This window comes from Oryctolagus cuniculus, chromosome 5 (genome assembly GCF_964237555.1).
Source record: "Oryctolagus cuniculus chromosome 5, mOryCun1.1, whole genome shotgun sequence".
Lineage (NCBI taxonomy): Eukaryota > Metazoa > Chordata > Mammalia > Lagomorpha > Leporidae > Oryctolagus > Oryctolagus cuniculus.
The window spans coordinates 31,831,397-31,849,874 of NC_091436.1; the positions used below are offsets into that span (position 1 = coordinate 31,831,397).

General features: G+C 43.2%; 1 protein-coding gene across 2 annotated transcripts in view; it reads left to right on the forward strand.

Annotated features, from left to right (window-relative positions):
- Positions 1 to 17,846, forward strand: part of IL20RA (interleukin 20 receptor subunit alpha) — a 47,535-nt gene extending 29,689 nt beyond the window's left edge. For both annotated transcript variants that reach the window (XM_051854298.2, XM_008263569.4), the window contains exons 3-7: positions 4,937 to 5,115; positions 6,389 to 6,564; positions 7,111 to 7,255; positions 12,255 to 12,394; positions 15,611 to 17,846. In XM_051854298.2, the coding sequence (XP_051710258.2) occupies positions 4,937 to 5,115; positions 6,389 to 6,564; positions 7,111 to 7,255; positions 12,255 to 12,394; positions 15,611 to 16,390 (1,420 nt within the window). In that variant the 3' untranslated portion in view covers positions 16,391 to 17,846. The remainder of the gene's footprint in view (positions 1 to 4,936; positions 5,116 to 6,388; positions 6,565 to 7,110; positions 7,256 to 12,254; positions 12,395 to 15,610) is intronic.
- The last annotated feature ends 632 nt before the right edge of the window (positions 17,847 to 18,478 follow it).

Here is an 18,478-nt window from a genome sequence, read left to right on the forward strand (position 1 = left end):
AGCAAGGAATTTCCTGGTGAAGTTCTTGAACATTAAAAAAAATGCAATGATGTATGGCCATCTTTGCAAAAGCAGAGCTCAAGCTAGGGGAGGGGAAGGAATTTCTGTCTGGCAGTACTCAACGGAACACATCTCCTAAAAGGAAGAAAGGTGTGACCTAAGCCTCTTGGTAAGGTCAATGGAAAGATATTTTCAAGCAAGTGGAAACTCGGGGTATCACTCCCCCTGAGACTTTCTCCAGGTTGGGGCACTGGCCAAGGGAAAGCAATCACTACAGAAGATATCCCACTAACAGAGAGACCATGATGAACCCAAAATATCTTAGTAATGACCCAGTTATGGTAAGAAAGACAGGTGGCATGCATTGACTCCACCTGAATGTGGAACTGAAACCAACTAGTGATGGGAAATATGGTTAAAGAACGTTCTTGTAAATTTTTGAGCTTCATATAACAAATCAACAGATGTCAAAGAGCTAAGAGTACACTGATTTGCAAAGTAGGAAGTCATTAAATGGGATCTAAACTGAAAAATGCAGTCATCTCTAGGTATCCAATGGTGATTCTTCAGATCTCCCCTGGATAGTCAACTCCTTGGTGTTTAAGTTCCTTATGCAAAAGGGGATACTGCCTGCACAGAACCTACACACATCCTCCTGGATACACGGAATCATCTTTAGATTGCTTAGAATACCAATTGCAATGTCAATGCTATTAAAATAATTGCCATACCGTATTGTTTAGGGGATAATGACAAGAAAATAAGTCTGTGCATGCTTAGTACAGATGCAATTTTTCTTCCAAAATATTTTAAGTTGGTTGAATCCATAGGTGTGGAGAACTGACTGCTTTCTTTATTTTAGTAAGTAACTCTCAATAATTTTCTTAAACATTTTCTTACTTTAAAATCTTTTTTATGAACGTATGCCCTTTATGGTGACAAAGCATTTGAACTTCAGTAATTCCTCCACTTTTACTTTAGCTTCTTTTTACTCTTAAAGTTCAGATTAAACGTACTACTTTTATTAAAACTGTGTGTATGATCTGATCTGATTTTTGTATATAAAGCAAGCTGACCATCCCTCTGTCTACGTGTAAGCAGGACAAGATGTTCAGAGTTGTGGCCACCAGACATTTCAGGGTAATGGGTTTCAGCATGATTTATTTCTCTCTTGATGATATTTTTCTGAATTTAATTTAAAAACGTGGACCATAATGACAAAAGAGGATAAAGCCCCTTTGGCCTTTGAGAGAGAAATGTTTCATCCACAAAAACGGAACAGAGCTGTCAGCAGCTGCTCACAATGACCTCATTGATCTAGAACCCCATTCTTGCTTCCAAGGAGCTTCTCCGGAGCTGGTGTCTTAGGAAAGCAGACATCACTCTGCAGAGAAATGGCTCTGGAGCTTGCCCTTGCCACTGCTTCCATTAGGTGGAGCAAAGAGCTTTTCTGTGAATCAGAATGGGCCTTTAAAAAAAAAACACAGGCAGAGTCCTCACTGCTCGGAGAGAGGGGATAGTTTAGATTGTGCAACTTATGAAAGAGAGTATTTTGAAAGACCCTTGCCATGTCAGAGATCTTGCCACTCATGCTTGTGGAAGCTGGGCAGGACAGAGGGCGACTAGTTTCACGGCCAAAGGGCTCCGAGCTGCTCTAGACTCACGCCGAGCTCACAGCCAACTGTGGACCTAGTGCGTAACCTCGAGCAGGTTACATGTTTTACTTTTGTGCTTCTGAGTGGTTTGTTTCCAAGATGAAATTTTGACAAAACTGTAACATATCTACCAAAAGAATTTAATATAGGAATTAGAATGTAGCATTAAAAAACAGAAAATTTGACCTCAGAAAATAGTGGTTCAAATCTCAGAGTTGCCTTTTACTAGTCATGTGAACTTGAGTGGATCCCTTCGTTACATTGAGCATCAGTGTCCTCATCTGTAAAATGGGATGAAAATAAAGGCAACTACTTCCTAGGGTTATTGGGAAAATTCAGTGAATTAAAGCATGTAAATCCTAAACACCAGCACCTAACACGTGCTTGATAAACATTTTCCATTATAGAAAGCAGGCATAGACTCCTGAGGACCCCACAAGTGTAAGCATCATTACTGGACTGTTGAATGGTATCTGTCCTGTCATTCATTTTGCTCATGCCCAGCCCTGGACCATTTGTCATTCATTTTGCTCACATCTATTTTAAGGACCATGTTCTCTTTCATCAGCAGCTGTCATGGGAAGCTTCCCTGCAGAGTAAGGAAGTTTGAGGGGGGAAGGGTTAAACAGGCCATGACAATATTTTTCAAACCACAAGTCAAGACCTGTTGGTAGGTGATGAAGTCTGTTTTGTGAGATGTAACTAGCATTTAATAGTAAGGGATGGAATGGAGTAGTTTAGAATGGGAAAAGGGTTTAAGTAATATCTTGTAAAACTTTTGCTTTAAAATGTTAGATAAATGTATGTTTTGTGAGTTGGGGAAAAATGCAAAATGCACCATAGTCAGTAAAAGTTTGGTGTAGTGGTTAAGATGCTGCTTGGGATACCCACATCCAATATCAAAGCACCTGGATTCAAGTCCTGGCACTGCTCTCAATTACAGCTTCCCATTGATACACACCCTGGGAGGCAGCAGGTGATAGCTGAAGTATTTGGGTCCCTGCCACCCACATGGGACAAGGCTGGCCTGACCCAGCCTTGGCTCTGGTGGGCATTAGAGGAATAGGCCCGTGGATAAGAGAATCTCCCTCTCTCCCTCTCTCTCCCTCTCCCTCTCTCTCTCTCTCTCTCCCTCTTTCTCTCTCTTCCTCTCTCTTCCTCTCTCTTCCTCTCTCTCTCTCTCTCTCTCTCTCTCTCTATCTCTCGCTCTCACTCTCTCTAATAAACTTGAAATTTTTTAAAAGTCTGGGAGCCCCTCAGTAATAGTGATCACTTGGAAGACTGTCAACACATCTGACTATGTTCCCAAGGTCTTTCAGCAAATTTGGTACTGGAGAAATGGGAGACATTGCTGTCATAATCTGCTGCCACATTCTGGAAAGAGAAGACATCCATAAGCATTGGCATATCCTCCTCCTCAATACACATTCATCCCTTGACTTTTGTGAAGCCATCCTTCAGTTCATCCTCTTTAGCTGCTATTTCCAAGTCTACTTTGCATCCAGCCATTAAATCTTGACGTTCTTAAAGTCTTGTGCTAGATGTTTCTTTGTCTCTGTGGATAATTTCATTCATGTCTGTGCCTTCAATGAGCTGTTTTATGGCCCTGACTCCCAAATGTCTACCTCCCACTCACACCTCTCTTCTGGGTATCTGCATTTGGATAGCTCTTACACACCTCAAGTTCTGCAAGTCAAAACTGAACTCAGTATCTTTCCTTCCTCCAAGCCCTCCCACCCACATTTCCCAAATTTGCTCTTCTTCTGTGTTCCTAATCTTGGTGAAGGTAAATGTTACCACCATTCCACCCACCTGCCCCAGATAGAAAGAGACATGGTCACTGCCCTTATCTCTTACATACACTCAATCATCATGTCCTTTCCCCTAATATGTCTTGATTTTGTCATAAGCATTCGTTCTGCCAGCATCTTGTTCAAGCCATGCACATCTTCCACCTGGACCTAACAGTTTCCTCTCAGCTCTCCAGAATGCCACTCGTCACCTGGTACCCCCAGTACACTCCCACATTCTCAGAGCCGGCTTATTAAACCACCCTGCCTCCCAACACCTCTGTTTTCCTCCCTCCCATACAACTCTGTCCCTTTCATTGAGTCCTCACATTGCACTTGATATTGGATGTGGGTATCCCAAGCAGCATCTTAACCACTACACCAAACTTTTACTGACTATGGTGCATTTTGCATTTTTCCCCAACTCACAAAACATACATTTATCTCACATTGCTTAAACTCAGTCTCTCCCACCTCAAAAGTGCTAAAAATATTTCCTCATAGTTATTTTCCTTGGGTGTTGTATTTTTTAATAAAATAAAGATCATTGTGAACAACCTACTCAATACCATCATCATCATTACCATTATTGAAAAAGCAGATTTTGGCCGGTGCCGCGGCTCACTAGGCTAATCCTCCACCTGCGGCGCCAGCACTCTGGGTTCTAGTCCCGGTTGGGGTGCCGGATTCTGTCCTGGTTGCTCCTCTTCCAGTCCAGCTCTCTGCTGTGGCCCGGGAGGGCAGTGGAGGATGGCCTAAGTGCTTGGGCCCTGTACCTGCATGGGAGACCAGGAGGAAGCACCTGAATCCTGGCTTCGGATCGGCGCAGAGCACCAGCCATAACAACCATTTGGGGAGTGAACCAACGGAAGGAGGACCTTTCTCTCTCTCTCTCTCTCTCTCTCTCTCTCTCTCTCTCTCTCTGTCTAACTCTGCCTGTCAAAGAAAGAAAGAAAGAAAGAAAGAAAGAAAGAAAGAAAGAAAGATTTTGATATGTATTTCAACACAGTGAATTTTCCCCAGAACTCTTGATGACAACAGATTTTTAAATTTTATGAGAATGTCAAGGTAATTTTGCTTCCAAGGAGGGGGAAAAAAACTACCTTTTCCTAAAACAACTCATCATATTGCCCTCCTAAACATGGGAAACTAAAAACTTACACTGAACAATTACTAGAAGAATGTATCATGAAAAATATAAAAATTTTATTATAGCCAAAGAATAAAAATAAAAGACCCTTTCAAACTGTACTACCCACATTATAATCCACAGAAAAGAAAGGTGGTTACAGAAACTCTGACTCATGTCCCTGACAGCTAATGAAAAAATTGCCAGCAGCGAAAGTGCATTCTTTTTTATCTCAATGACAGGCACTTTTGTTTTTCTGAAGAGAAGGTCTTCCGTTCAATTTTAAATAATGACTTGTTTTTTTTCTAATTGGGAAGCATAGAGGGCACCACATTATTAATTCACAGTTTCCTTCTTAGCAGATATGGACAAAAGAAATGGCTGAATAAACCCGAATGCAGAAATATCAATAGAACCTTCTGTGATCTTTCTGCTGAAACCTCCGACTATGAACACCAGTATTATGCCAAAGTGAAGGCCATTTGGGAAACGAATTGCTCCAAATGGGCTGAAACTGGCCGATTTTATCCCTTTTTAGAAAGTAAGTAACCCAGTTGTCACAGATGTCAGTTCAACATTGTGTTGACATCAAGGTGATCTGACTTCCTGGTGTCACGGTCCCGGCTCCTGAGACCCCCCACCTTGCCCTGACCAAAGGGGCTCAGCTGGTCTCTGTTCTGTGCCGGCAGGTTGAGTGGGCAGGTCAGGGGGCTCCAACCCGAGAGGGGTCTCAGGGACTCAATCTACAGTAAAAGGTTTGACCAGGTGATCTCTAAGATCTTTCCCAGATCCAAAACTGATGCTAAATGTCAAGTGTACCAAATTTTGATTTGGTTCTCTGTCTAGTGAAGGTGATGTAACTTGAAGAAAATTAAGAAGTTGTCTGTAACATCATCAGTGTATAAACCATTGGTTTACGTCCATAGGATGCCCAGCTGAGGCTCTTTCTGTCATAATTTTGGTAGTGTGCCGATGTAATTCACAGGTGCAACTCAGATTTAAAGCAACAGCTTCCTAGTATTTACTTTGTAATTTTGCCGTCCGCTAGTATTACTCAGTCATGAAGGACCCACTCAGGGCCAGCATAATGAACTCTCAAAGTGCCCCATAGGCCCTGCAGTGGGCGCCTGTCCCCAGGGTGCTGCCAGATCGGAAGTCTGCCAAACTATAGCCCTCAGGCCAAGCGCAGCAAAGAGCGCTGTTTATAACTTGGGACAGTTTAGAAAAATCAAGAGAATATTTTGTGATGTGAAAATTACAAGACAATGGGAGTTCAGTGTCTATTCACAAACACAGTGTTACTGAAACTCGGGCCATGCTCAGTTCTGTACGTGTCCTCTTTGGCTGCTTTCTCCCTGCGCCCAGAGTGGAGCAGCAGCAACAGAGACCCAAGGCCTGCTCAGCCTAAGCTATTTACTAACCAGACCTTTAGGATGAAAGTTTGTTGACTTCTGCTCTAGAGCATTCTAATCACATCTCTGATTTTTCCACTTTTCAAATCATGTCAATGCCCTTTCACATGGACTTTTCAAGTCACAGGAATATGACACTTTTGATTGCATCATCATGAAGTATGGCTGATTTATGTGGTTAAGAACTCAGTACATATAACCCCTGAATTTGCTGTTTTAACAGTATCTGGGTGTATCAAGTGATTGCTTCAAGGTCAGGCATAACTTGGGGTCTACCTTGGTATACAAGGAGGCTTCTGTTAGAGGTCTTTGGCCTTTGAACGGAGAAGGATCGTACTGCGGTTTTCTCCAAGGCAATTCTTACACTGGAACGTGCAACCTCCCTCTCTCCTTCCCTTTAAGCACAAATTGGCCCCCCAGGCGTTGCTCTGACTCCTGATGAGAAGTCCATTTCTATTGTCCTGACGGCTCCAGAGAAGTGGAAGAAAAATCCAGAAGACCGTGCTGTGTCCATGCAACAGATATACTCCAACCTGAAGTACAACGTGTCCGTGTACAACACCAAATCCAAAAGAATGGTAAGCCGGAGGTGGACTGGGGCCCATTCACTCTGGACACCACTTTCTGTAGCTAAGGCTGGAGCCAGCGGCCCTCCCGCTGCTTTCCTTTCCCCCATGTGAATCCGGAAGATGTGCTATTCAAGAGATGCCATGGAAGACACAGCTGAAGCTGATGTGTAGAAAACTGAGATGTGACTGGAGCAGTGTGTGATGCTGCTGTTGGAGGGCAACCCTTCACTTTGATGGAGTGCTTTTACTTGCATAACCTATCAATCCCTCTCCCAGAAGGAAAAGGAAAAAAAAAAAAAAACGTTAGCAAGAACACAGAACAAAGCTGAATGAGAGAGACATCCAGGGTTACTCCAGAGATTGGTACAGATCCTAGCCATGCTTTGCTAGGCTGAAGGGAGGGGGTATTTTGAAACCATTGCTAAACTGGAAAGCTTGGTGGGGCAGCCAAGGATGGCATGGTGTCTCCCTCTTTTATTTCCTTCTGGAGTGAGTTGTCTGGGGTGGTTCCAGAAGTCTTTGGTGCTGACTGCTGTTTGCCATTCCCTGTCCTAGTGGTCCCAGTACGTGACCAACCACACGCTGGTGCTCACCTGGCTGGAGCCGGCCACTCTGTACTGTGTGCGTGTGGTGTCGTTCGTGCCGGGGCCGCCTCGCCCTGCTAAGCCTTCCGAGAAGCAGTGTATCAGTACATTGCAAGGTAAGCTCCAAAAAAAATAAAATAACTCTGCTCGTCTAAAGAAGGAAATCAGATAAAACTAGAAGGCAGGCAGTTTTGACAAGGTTTTGACAAATGCACATCAAAGAGAAACAGGTTAAGACAGAGGCAGAAATATCTATCGTTAGCAATACATTGAACATTCTAGGACAGAAGACGAACAGGTTGAGGCAAATGCAGAAAGAAATATCTGTCACCAGCAATGCATGGAACAGCCTGGACTCTGACGTTGAGCCCGGCCAACAGCACAGAGTGTTTTCACCCCAGGGGAACTCTAAGCACTGGGTTCTAAACCACTGCCAAAAATCCTCCCACAGTCTCATAGCTTCCTGTCTTATGCAACAACAGTTAAGAATTCTCACATGTGTCTTGTTTTCTTCTTTAAAGTCAAAATAATGCTGATCAATAGAAGCTCCCAGCTTTCAGAAGCATCAGACAATTTTTATTGCTAGAAAAAAAAGCATTACCTGAAAATACTTTTAGGGCTAGAGCTGTGGCACAGCAGGTTAAGCCACAGCCACCCATGTTGGAGTTCTGGTTGGAATCCCAGCAGCTTCACTTCTGATCCACCTCCCTGCAGAGGGTGGCCCAAGTACTTGGGCCCCTGCACCTACATGGGAGACCCAAAAGAAGCTCCTGGCTCCTGGCTTCTGACCAGTCCAACTCTGGCTGTTGCAACCATATGGGGAGCAAACCAGCAGATGGAAGATTGATATCTCTCTCTACCTTTCAAAAAATAAATATTTTTTTAAAAAAAAATATGATGGAGGGTTCTCAACCATGTGTTAAAGGAAATGAAAACATCACACAAGTAAAACAGCAAAACAAGGCAAATTAAGGAAATCATTATCATTTTTTGGGAAAAAAAATGCTCTGTTTACTAACAGCTTCACCAGTGCCAGTGGCAGGAGTGAATTGCCAGGGAGAATCGTTTTATTCAGTTGGCAGGGCTCAGGGAACTAAAGCACAGATTAAATTAAGTTCTTCCTAAGAAGCCGATGGAGCCCACTTTCTCACTAGTGTACGAGGAAGAACAAAATCACAGGGCCTTTTCTGATTCTTGAACTTTCCCATGGTATCCCAGCTGTTAGATGGCCAGAGACCCCTTTCCAGACACTGCTAGAAAGTTCAGCTTCCTAACACATCAGCAGGACCTCTTTCAGTTTCATTGAAAAAGATTTCTGCTCGCCAGTCTCTAGAATACAAACGTGCTTTGTTAGGTTGACTGAGTGTGTGCTGGTGCACACGAAATGCTCTCAGTCACTATGCTCAGGACTTCTTTTTTTTAAGATCTTATTTATTTTATTTGAGAGACAGAGTTATAGACAGAGAGTGGGAGAGGCAGAGAGAGAGAGGTCTTTCATCCTCTGGTTCATTCCCCAAATGGCTGCAACTGCCAGAGCTGAGCCCATATGAAACCAGGAGCCAGGAGCTTCTTCTGGGTCTCCCACTGGGTGCAGGGGGCCAAGCACTTTGAGCCACCCTCTACTGCTTTCTCAGACTGCAGCAGAGAGCTGGATCGGAAGAAGAGGAGCCAGGACACAATCCAGAGCCCATATGGGATGCCAGTGCCACAGGTAGAAAGTTAATCCACAATGCCACAGCACTGGCCCCTTGACTTCTTTTAATTAGGACAGGCTCAGCCCAGGGATGAGCACTGCATCAGAGGGATGGAACTGAGCTATAGCCTAGAGTAGGGTTAAGTGGTGTCTAGACACCTGTCACATGCACCTTGTAGCCTTGGCACAATGCTGTGCGGAGCCTATAACATCCAGGTTAGACAGATGAGCCTGGGACTTGTACTACTGGCTATTGTTGATCACCTCTGCCACTCCAGTCTTTTTTTTAAAAAAATATCTATTTATTTACTTGAAAGGCAGTATGACAGACATACAGAGAGACAGACATTTCATCCACTGGTTCACAGCCCAAATGGTTACAAAGGCCAGGCCTGGGCCAGGCCAAAGATAGGAGCCTAGAACTCCATCTGAGCTTCCCATGTGGCAGGGGCCCAAGTACTTGGGCTATCTTCTTATGTTTTCCCAAAGCATAAGCAGGGAGCTAAATTAAAAGTGGAGCAGCCAGGACTCGAACAAGCACTCTAATATGATATGCTGGCATCATAAGCAGTAGCTTAGCCTACTATTCCACTATACCAGCCCTGCCAGTCTTTTTTTAAATTTTTTTTAACTTTTATTTAATGAATATAAATTTCCAAAGTACAGCTTATGGATTACAATGGCTTCCCCCCCATAACGTCCCTCCCACCTGCAACCCTCCCCTTTCCCACTCCCTCTCCCCTTCCATTCACATCAAGATTCATTTTCGATTCTCTTTATATACAGAAGATCAGTTTAGCATACATTAAGTAAAGATTTCAACATTTTGCTCCCACACAGAATCATAAAGTGAAAAATACTGTTTGAGTACTAGTTATAGCATTAAATCTCAATGTACAGCACACTAAGGACAAAGATCCTACATGAGGAGTAAGTGCACAGTGACTCCTGTTGTTGACTTAACAAATTGACACTCTTGTTTATGGCATCAGTAATCACCCTAGGCTCTTGTCATGAGCTGCCAAGGCTATGGAAGCCCCCTGAGTTCACTGACTCTGATCATATTTAGACAAGGCCATGGTCAAAGTGGAAGTTCTCTCCTCCCTTCAGAGAAAGGTACCTCCTTCTTTGATGACCCGTTCTTTCCACTGGGATCTCACTAGCAGAGATCTTTCATGCTTGAAATACTCTCATGGGCATTTCAGTCAGATCCGCATGCCTTAAGGGCTGATTCTGAGGCCAAAGTGCTGGCCTGCTAAATTTTATTTTTATTACTTATTGAAGAGGCAGAGTGACAAGGAGAGAGCAAGCATGCACTCAAGCCCTCCCATTCAGTGGTTCATTCCCCAAATGCCCATAAAAGCCAGGGCTGGGCCATGGCCAAGCCAGGGATCAGAAACTCAGTTCAGGGCTCCCACATGGGTGACAGGAACCCAATTACTTGAGCCATCACCACTATCTCTCAGGGTCTGTGTTAGCAAGAAGCTGGAGTCTGGAATCAGAGCAGGATATTGAACCCAGGCACCCAGAGATGGGTTGTAAGTATCTTAACCTTCATTTTAACCACTAGGCCATGGCTTGTTTCCAGTCTTTAACTGAATCGTTAACCAGATACTGACTGTTGCTTTCTCTCAAGCCAAGGCATCAACACCAACCAATATCCATGTAAGTTAGAAGGCACCCACGGCAAGCCTACTGATTTTATTAGCATGTAAGGGATATGCTAGGACACGTGCCATTTGTGCTAAAGCTGCTCCTTTTTCTCCTGCTATGTAAGTCAGGATTCTCCAGAGAAACAGAATCAATAGGATAGAGAGAGAGAAATACCTTTAGGAGTTGGCTGTCAAGATCGTGGATGCTGGCAAGTCTAAGATCTGTTGGGCAGGCAGTGGAGACCCAGGGAAAACTGATGTTACAGTTCATGTCCAAAGGCAGTCTGCTGGCAGAATGCCCTCTGCTTTAGGGTCATCAGTCTTTGTGTTAGTAATTATGTATGTATTTGAAAAGCAGAGTGACACGGGGCGGGGGTGGGGGGAGGAAAGGGAAAAGGAGAGCGAGAGAGTGGTATCTTCCATTGCAGGTTCACTCCCCATATGCCTTCAACAGCCAGAGTTGAGCCAGAAACTCCATACCAGTCTCCTATGTGGGTGGAAGAGACTCAAGCATTTGAGTCAACATCTGCTGACTCCCAGGCACATTAGCATGAAGCTGGATCAGAAGGATTGATCTAGGACTTGAACCAGGCACTCAGATATAGGATAGGAGTGTCCGAGAGGTGGCTTAACCTACTGTACCACAATGCTCCCCCCCCCACCAACCCCCATCACTCTTTTTAAATCAAAGTCTTCAATTGATTGGATTAGGCCCACTTACATTGTAGAAGGTGATGTGCTTTACTGAAAACCTACTGATTAAAAATGTTACTCTTATCTAAAAATACCTAGAATATTATTTGGCCAAATTTCTGGGTACTGTGGCCTAACCGTGTTCATATATAAAATTAACCATTCCAATCTCTGTAGGAGTTTAGCATATATATAAGGGTACTCCAAATATTTGGTGTAAAATGGATAAAAAAAAAAGTTTACTTTATTGCAAAAAAATTTTTGAAAGGCATACACAGTGTTTATAATATGCAATTTTCTGAGCTTTTTGAAGACCGTTCATATGCATGGATTTCAATTGTTTTTGCACAAAAATAAACATCTTTCAATTTCATTTTCCATGAACTCTTTTTCTTTTTTTTTTTTTTTTTTTTTTTTTGTACGTTAGTCATGGTGAGCCTCAACTCAATATTCTGGTCAATGATAGGCCAAGGCTGCTTTTCTTAAAACTCTCCACCAGGCTTTTTCGTTGCTCTGTGGTCTTTCACTCATCATGGACCTGCAGCGCAGCTGGACATAGAAGGACTTTGCTACCATTCTCAGTACTTAGCTGCTCAGCCAGCTCCCCACACACATCCCTAAGCTCTGGTCCTACCCAGAAAATCTGGCCAACCAATACCAGAAAAGATTGAGCCAAATGAGTGGCATGGGCAAGTGGAACAGCTTAAAAGGATCAGAGAGTTTTTTGTTTGGTTTGAAACACTGAGTTACCCAGATATCAGATGCACTTACCATCAAATACATGAGCCAGCATGAACTTTTTAGCAAGACATACAATGTTGAAATATCTGCTGACTTGGATTATCAATGTATCCTTACTGTAAAGGTTGGAGGTGAGTCCAGATAATATCTTAATTCCCATTGTCAGAGTGAGAATTCTGAGGCCCCTTGCAACCTTGAGCGCAGATGTCTCAAGGTATTGATGAGACAACTGGGTTCTTGAATGTAAATGATCTGTTCAAAGTCTCTTAACATTGCCAGAGCCTTCCCTCCCCATATAATCACAACTCTCCAACCCTTTCCTCCTTTTTTCCACAGATCAAACATCAGCGCTAAAGGTTAAAATCATCTTCTGGTATGTTTTGCCAATATCTGTGGCCGTGTTTCTCTTTTCTGTGATGGGATATTCCATCTACCGATATATCCACGTTGGCAAAGAGAAACACCCAGCAAATTTGGTGAGTGCCAGAGGATAGAGAAGACTCTATAACATAGAAGATAGAGAAGACTCTAGAAAAAGATATAACTCCATTTAAGGGTAGAGTGCATTGAAAACTAAATGGCTGATAAGTTTAAATTACTTCCAGAGATGCATTAGCTCATAAACAGAACCAAAGATAAAAGATTCCTAAGCACTGAAAACATTTTATGCTTTGTTACTGGATTAGACAACATCCTGGTGTACACAAGGTATTTAAGTCATAGTCACTGCTCTTCTGGGGGGTGAGGACTAGTCAGGGACTGGACTTCCAGAATAGTACATGAAGGGTGAGATGAAAGGAGGCCCTGGGGTGCTGGGGGTACAGGGAGGCCATGAAATGCTTCATGGGAGATCAGTTGCCATGCCAGAGCCTGGTGGTGAAGGGTGAGTGAGTCAGGGCATTTAATGCCGGCAGAAGAAACAGCAGAGGCGAAGGGAGTGGATGTGTGGGAAACCACATTGCATTGCTAAACTGGAAGTTTCCTGAGGAGGGGCAAGGACAGATGAGACTGGAGAGTGGGTAGGAGGGCCAGGTCATAGAAGGATTGGCACTATGGCAAGGGCTTGGCTTTATTATGTCAGCACAAAGAAATCCCCAGAGGGTGTTAAGTTGGGAGTGTTGTAGTCAATATTGCGGTTTTGATGCAACTGGATATCTGTTCTAGAACAGTGTTAGGGGGAGGAAGACTAGAAACCAGAAAAACAGCTGGGGGCCATGCCTGTGGCCCAAGGGAGAGAAGATGGGGGTCTTAAAGAGGAGAATGGGATTTGGGCCCGAGTTGGACAGGGAATGTCAGAGCCCTTGGGAGGAACAGGGCTGGACCTGAACCTTCACGGCAAGAAAAGGCAAGAAAGAAGATGAAGGAGTAAACCCCACGTTACAGGACCATCTGCCCAAGGCCCCTGAAAGGCCAAGCATGAGTGCAACAATAATAATTATTTCTTTGGGAATTATTAAAAGATATGTTCATGTGTATATATGTGTACATGATAGCATACTATTATTCTTGTTGTTTCGGTGTTCAATTTTTTTCTATTATTCACTTGCATTTGTCAGAGTAGGCTTTGTTTTATATATTAGATTGATTTACTTATTCAGGCAGGGTTACAGAGAGGGAAACAAAGACAGTGAACCATCCACTGGTTCACTCCCCAAATGGTCGCAACGGTGGGGGTTGGATTAGGCAGAAGCTAGTAGCTTAGAACTCCATCTGGGTCTCCTGTGTGGGTAAAGGGGCCAAGCACTTGGGCCATCTTCTGCTTCTTTCCTAGGCACATTAGCAGGGAGCTGGATCAGAAGTGGAGCAGCCAGGACTCAAATCTCATATAGGATGCAGGCAACAGCTTAACCTGCTGTGACACTAGGCCAGACTCCAGAATAAGCTTCTTATGGCACAGGGAGACCTTTCCTGGGAGTAAAATTCACAGAATTCATGATGTGACTTTTCTTTGAAATAAAAATTGTGTTTAAAAATGAGGCTAAAGATTGTTTTTTGGGGGGTGAGTGTTATGGCACAGAGGGTTAATCCACCTCCTTCAGCACCAACACCTCATATAAGCGAGGGTTTGAGTCCCAGTCGCTCCCCTTCCAATTCAGCTCCCTGCTAATGTACCTGGGAAATCAGTGGAAGATGCTGTACATGAGCCCCTACCATCCATACAAGAGACCAGGGGCATTCCTGGCTCCTGGCTTTAGCCTGGTCCAAAGCTGGCTGTTGTGGCCATTTGGGGAGTGAATCAGAGGATGGAAGATACCTCTCTCTCTCTCTCTCTCTCTTTCTCTCCCCTCCCCACCCACCCCCATAACTCTGCTTTTCAAATAGATACATAACTCTTTTTTTAAAGTGTTCTATTTTATAATGTTAAGTGAAATTCCATCTTAAGATGACAATGAGAATTATAAAATAAGTCCTTATTGACAGTTTCTTAAAACACAGTCCATGTATACCCACTAATACTTTATTTATCGTTACTTTTAAAAATAAATATATATTTCAATTTTTATTTAGTTATTTTCATTTTATTTGAGAGACAGAGAGAGATTTTACATCTGCTGTTTCAGTCCCCAAATGCCTGCAACAGCCAGTGCTGGGCCAGGCCAAAGCCAGGAGCTTAGAACATAAACTAGGTCTCCCACTTGGGTGGCAGGAACCCAAACTTGAGCCATCACCTGCTGCCTCCCAGGAAACACATTAGCAGGAAGCTGAATGGGAAGTGGACGAGCTGGAACCAGAAGCAGACACTCTGATATGGGATGGAGGTATCCCAGTCTGCAACTTAACCACTGCACCAAATGTCTGCCTCTTCCCTCCCTGGCAAGGAATATTTCACTCTCAAATGAACGCCTCTAACATGATTTAGAGTTTCTCTATCTGTCATAAGCCAACAGGTGTTTTGCCCTTTCTGGCTTTATTAAGTATAATTAAGATGGTACACAGGGGAAGTAAGAAGAACCACCACTCTTGTTCCTACTCCCTCTCGACATGCAGTTTTCATGCTCATCAACCACATTTCATGTCTATAGTACAGGGACTTCAATAGTTCATGGAAAATGAAGTTAAAAATAGGTTTACTTGGGTGCAAAAAATTTTGAAATCCATGTACACAGGGGAATCTTCAAAAAGTTCAGAAAAACTGCACATTATGAAAAATGATGCATAGATTTCAAAATTTTTGCACCAAAATCAGCTTATATTTTAATTGCACATTTCCACAAACTTTTATCAAATAGCCTCACATTCCAACAAAAGGCTGGTAGCCCACATAACCCCAGCTGATTAACAAGGGCACAGTACATTCGCTATAAATCACAAGGCAATTTTGCAAACTCTGTCTTAGCCTTTGCTTTCCTTCCTGTGACACATTCTGATTTTTACAGAATTAAAAAGTTTCAAGAAATTAAGCAAATCACTTGTAATTCTTCAGCCAATTCAGAGGAGCCGGCAGCCACACACAGAGCCTGGGACTGGGTAAAGGCGCCCCAGTGATCCACGCTGTAATCCATTAGCATATTGGTGTCTCTTGTCTCCCAATGAGTAGGGGTTTCTGTCTTCCAAACATTACTCTCATTTTCATGAACTTGGAAGAGCAAGTCTGTAAAGCTATCTGGTGACACTAGAAATTCCACTTAACATCCATTTTTAATGTCTATCTAAAGCGAAAAAGCAAAAATCATTGCCTTTTCTCTTTATAGATTTTGATCTATGGAAATGAAGTTGACAAAATATTCTTTGTGCCTCCTGAAAAAATCATGATTAATTTTATCACCCTCAACATTCTGGATGATTCTAAAACTCCCCAGAAGAATATGAGTTTCCTGGAAGAAGGTAGGGATGGATTCAGCCTTAAGGATTCAGATCCCAGCTGGGAGCTGGAGTCCCAGCAGGAGGACATGGAGGTGAAACCCTTCGGGTATGCATCACATGTGGTGGAAATTTTCTGTGACTCTCGGAAAAGCCCCAGAAGCTCTTCCCTAATCCAGCAAGAGTCACTGAGCAGAACGATACCCAGAGATCAAACTGTCATGGAAGATGAATATGATATAAAAAACGACATTTGGTGGGAACACAGAGATCAGAAGGAGGCAGCCATACATGGAATGCCACTCATGCAACAGGTAGCTCTGGCAAACTTGGATCTACAAATGTTACTGCATTCATATACCCCTCAGCTTAGAGACTTGGAGCACCTGGCACAGGGGCAAAGAGACTCAGAAGAGGAGCCGGAGGAGGAGCCATCGATGACAGTGGTGGATTGGGACCCTCAGACTGGCCGGCTGTGTATACCTTCCTTACCTAGCTTTGACCAGGAGCCCAAGGGCTGTGAGCATTCCGACTGTGATGGACCCATGGAGGAGAGCCTGCTATCCAGGCTCTTTGAGAAGCAGGCAGCTGACAAGACACCCGAAGAAGAGGAAGCCTATCTCATGCAGTTTATGGAGGAATGGGGATTATATGTACAAATGGAAAACTAACCCAAGAGCTCCCTTTCCCCCATCCTCTACTGGGCCAAGGCATGGGAGTGCAAGCAAATGCATGGCCCAGCAATAAAGTGCCTGGGATAAGAGAAGTTTGTTCAGATTTGTCACTACCATGAGGACTTGTTTCTGCTCTCTGTTCTCCAGCCCTTGTTTTTTTCTTGCCTCTTGTGAGCGATTGGCTCATGCATGCAAGTCTCATGCTGAAGGCCCACGGAGTGCCGCTGCTTCGGACATCATCAGCACTCAACAAATGCTTTCCAGACTGGCTGCAGAATTTATCCAAGTGGATGTACTGTGGTCCCTTTGTTTATTAGTTTCTAACAAGCACACTTCTGCAATTAAGTATTTATCATATGTATAAGAATTTCATAAAGATCAATCATTTTATAAATACCACTTTTTGAGAATTAGGTACATTGTGAGAATGATGAGACCCTTAAAACTTGCAAATATCACTAAGTCGAGGGTAAGGACCACTGACTGCTATGCAATCATAGATAATCCATGTTTAGGGTGAATAAGCCAGGCACACACCTTCACGAGATAGCATGCTATGGGCTACCGTAGGAGGCTATATTTAATACTTTATGAGTAGTTCTGGCATATAAACATAAAATATTGTTCTTTTGTAGTAAGAAAAAGAACCATAATTTAGTGGAGGATTTTTGTTGTCCTTAATAAGAGAAGAATTCTGTGATGCTCTAAATTTAATCATAGCCCAGAGGGTGGAAGAGAGGCAAGACAGAGGAGGTTAGTACATTGACAGGTGCTAACGTGGCAGCAACATGAGCATTGGTTCGAGTCCCGGCTGCTCCACTTCTGACCAGCACCCCACTAATATGCCTGGGAAAGCAGCAGAAGGTGGCCCTCAAGTGCCTGGGTCTCTACCTGGGGAGACCCGGATGGAGTTCCAGGTTCCTAGCTTTGGCCTGGCCCAGCCCCAGCTGTTGCGCCCATTTGGGTATTGAACCAGCAGGTGGAAAATCTCTCTCAGGGTTTCTCCCTCTTTCTTTGTAATTCTGTCTTTCAAATGAGTAAGTAAATATTAAAAAAAAAAAACTAAAAGCAACAAAAGACTGTTTTGCATTATTAATGTAGGTTAAAACTTTAGCTCAAATCCTATCAGGAGCCCCTAGTGCCGCTGCATGCTGCTTACATCCCACACAACCCAGGAGCAACAAGTTCTTGTGGACGGTCCTCCTACCCCCAGACATTCCCTGCTTTCTGCAATCCTGCCCTCTTACCTGTAGCAATGCAGGTTCAATGTAAATAGCTCATGGCTTCCTGCCCAAATTTTTTGTTCTAGAAATGTTCTTAGCTCTAGGTCCAATGGGCATTTTTGTAACTGCTGGTTAGCCTTGCCTCTGGTAGTTGTGGGAGCTTGTCGAAGGACCTGTTCCTCTTCTGGCTAGCATCTGTTAAGTTACAATAAATTCTTTTATTTCAGATATCCCTTTGGTTGAAGAGTTTTGGTTTAACATGTGTCCAAACTAACCTGAAAGAAAATGTCACATTTTATGATCAATATTACATTTATTTCTGGAAATGTGTTGTTAGAAAGACATTCACATGGTCTATAAACAAGAAAGTGTTGAGCAGTGGAAGCACTGCGTTACTATTATAATATTAAATATTCCATTTAATGCCTCAGAGAGTCTAGAATATGTATATTATCTGTCCACATAATATGGTTTTCTTTTAATTAAAAGATAAAACTGTACATTGTATGGGATATCATGTGATGTTTGTATAATGTTCACTCAGAGCAAACAGATCTATCTCCTCAAACATTTAACATTTCTTTTTGGTGAAAACATTCAAAATCCTTTCTTCTAGGTGTTTTTTTTTTTTTTTGAGAAATATATAGTATCAGTGTCTGTATAATTCTACTTTGCTATAGAACACCAGAACGTCTTATTCTTTTTTTATTATTATTATTTGACAGGCAGAGTTAGACAGTGAGAGAGAGAGACAGAGAGAAAGGTCTTCCCTCTGTTGGTTCACCCCCCAAATGACTGCTAAGGCCAGAGCTACGCCAGTCCGAAGCCAAGAGCCAGGTGCTTCTTCCTGGTCTCTGATGCG